The sequence below is a fragment of the Artemia franciscana genome, unplaced genomic scaffold (assembly GCF_032884065.1).
Source record: "Artemia franciscana unplaced genomic scaffold, ASM3288406v1 PGA_scaffold_67, whole genome shotgun sequence".
NCBI lineage: Eukaryota > Metazoa > Arthropoda > Branchiopoda > Anostraca > Artemiidae > Artemia > Artemia franciscana.
In genome coordinates this window covers 111,043-113,514 of record NW_027062705.1, presented here as the reverse complement: position 1 = coordinate 113,514, position 2,472 = coordinate 111,043, and the positions used below count along the sequence as shown (strand labels likewise).

Genomic DNA, 2,472 nt, shown 5'->3' with positions numbered 1-2,472 from the left:
AGTGATCGAATGGCTGCTACCCCCCCCCCCGCACACAGACACACTTCGCACTGTTCCTAAATGCATCTAATAGAAATTTCGAGTCAGCAATTTTATTCAAACAGTACAAAAACAGGATCCCAGAACGTTCTATTGCTTTCGCATAAAAAATTACAGTCCGAAGTACAGACAACAAATAAATAAGCCAAAGAATAAAGCCCTTTTAAAATTTTAGTTTTCCATTTTTCTTCTTCCTCTCCATCATCAGACTTTTCAAGTCTTTACGTGCGGCTACAAGTTCATCTCTTTTGGTCATTTCCTTTGGATTATAAGCAGATTCGATAATGTTTTGAATACAACCGGCTAAAAGGGTATCTGCGACCAACTGTGTACGTGGCCCTACACAGAGGACATTTTGTTTGGTTTTCTTCATTCTGAAGGACGCAAGCTTCGCAGAAAGCGTGTAGACACGGCAGTCTAACTGGCTCAACAAATAACTAATAGCAGATGCTGCCAGATACAGTACGAAGTACAGACAACAAATAAATCAGCCAAAAAATAAAGCCCTTTTAAAATTTTAGTTTTCCATTTTTTCTTCTTCCTCTCCATCATCAGACTTATCAAGTCTTTATGGGCGGCTACAAGTTCATCCCTTTCAGTCATTTCATTTGGATTATAAGCAGATTCGATAATGTTTTGAATACAACCGGCTAAAAGGGTATCTTTGCGACCAACTGTGTACGTGGCCCTACACAGAGGACATTTTGTTTGGTTTTCTTCATTCTTAAGGACGCAAGCTTCGCAGAAAGCGTGTAGACACGGCAGTCTAACTGGCTCAACAAATACCTCATAGCAGATGCTGCAAGATAGTTCAGAATCCAATAGGTCAAGCATTTTTTTCATAAACTCTGTTACTTCTTTGCAAGTATTAAATTCGTCCGGGTTAGCTTGTTTACATCTTTTAATATCAAGTGGCTTCTTCTTAGACTCTGTTAATGCAGTAGAAGCATTAATTCCCTTCGTTTTACCCTCTTTATGCTTTTTCATAGCCCAGGAAACTGATATTGCAGCGATAGAGGCTGGAATTCCAATGGCAAAACATTTATACACTATATTCATTGCACGCTATATAGATTATCACAGTAAAAGATGTACTGAATTAATGATTACCACAGCCTCATAGCAGATGCTGCAAGATAGTTCAGAATCCAATAGGTCAAGCATTTTTTTCTTAAACTCTGTTACTTCTTTGCAAGTATTAAATTCGTCCGGGTTAGCTTGTTTACATCTTTTAATATCAAGTGGCTTCTTCTTAGACTCTGTTAATGCAGAAGAAGCATTAATTCCCTTCGTTTTAGCTTCTTTATGCATTTCATAGCCCAGCAAACTGATATTGCAGCGATAGAGGTTGGAATTCCAATGGCAAAACATTTATACACTACTAGCTGTTGGGTTGGCGCTTCGCGTTGTAGTTGTGTCCCTGTGTCCCGGTCGTCATTTATATTCCCTGTGTCCCGGTCGTCATTTGTATCCCGGTGTCCCGGTCTGTATATACATTCGTTTTTTAGTTTTGTTTTTCTCCTTTATTTTTCATTTTTTTCCTTTTTTATTTTTTTTTTCTTTTTTAGGTTTTTTAGTTTTTTAGCTTTTTTAGTTTTTTTATTAGTTTTTAGTTTTTTTTCCACCTGATCTATCTTTTATTACCCAAGGTCACTTTTTCATCTTGAAATATTCCTAGCCATTGTGATGTAGCCCTATTAACGTTAATTTTCAAACTGATTCTAGCACCTTGAACTTGCAAAACACATAAAAGCTCATTCATTTTGCTCAAACGTTAATCTAGGCTGCTTCAATTTATCAGCATTATCTAAGTCCAGGAAAGTTTTTCATCCCCATTTAATTCCATGTTTTGCTGTTGCCTTTCTTGTGCTCCTTAAGACAAAGTCCATCAAAATGATCCATATTAAGGGTGATATACCACAACCCTGATTAACTCCTGATTTAGTATTAAACGAGTTATCCACGCGCTATCACACGAGTTATGCTTCTCCCACACCCAACATTTTACCACACACTTCTAATACAAAAATTAAATAGCTATTTTTTCAAAGGATTCGAAAGGTCCAGAAATTTTGTCTTTGAGGATAACAAATCCCCCTAGCCCTTAGGGCAAGGGTTGTATTTTATGCACTGGTGTATAGAAGGTTTTTATAGAAAGCGCTGTCATAGAAACTTCGGAAGGGGCTCATTCGATTGGTAATCAAAAATTCTAGTGCTCTTTCTAAGAATCAAAGTGATCGAATGGCTGCTACCCCCCCCCCGCACACAGACACACTTCGCACTGTTCCTAAATGCATCTAATAGAAATTTTGAGTCAGCAATTTTATTCAAACAGTACAAAAACAGGATCCCAGAACGTTCTATTGCTTTCGCATAAAAAATTACAGTCCGAAGTACAGACAACAAATAAATAAGCCAAAGAATAAAGCCCTT

The 2,472-nt window shown here is 37.4% G+C and overlaps 1 protein-coding gene across 1 annotated transcript; it reads right to left on the bottom strand.

The window, feature by feature from the left end:
- Positions 1-465: 465 nt before the first annotated feature.
- LOC136042114 (E3 ubiquitin-protein ligase rnf8-B-like) lies at positions 466-1,098 on the bottom strand. The gene has a single exon (XM_065727011.1). The coding sequence runs from the start codon at positions 1,096-1,098 to the stop codon at positions 466-468; it is 633 nt and encodes a 210-aa protein (XP_065583083.1).
- Between the last annotated feature and the right edge of the window lie 1,374 nt (positions 1,099-2,472).

Coding starts and splice junctions, on each gene's coding strand:
- LOC136042114 (XM_065727011.1), bottom strand. CDS start 1,098: ATGAATATAGTGTATAAATGTTTTGCCATTGGAATTCCAGCCTCTATC.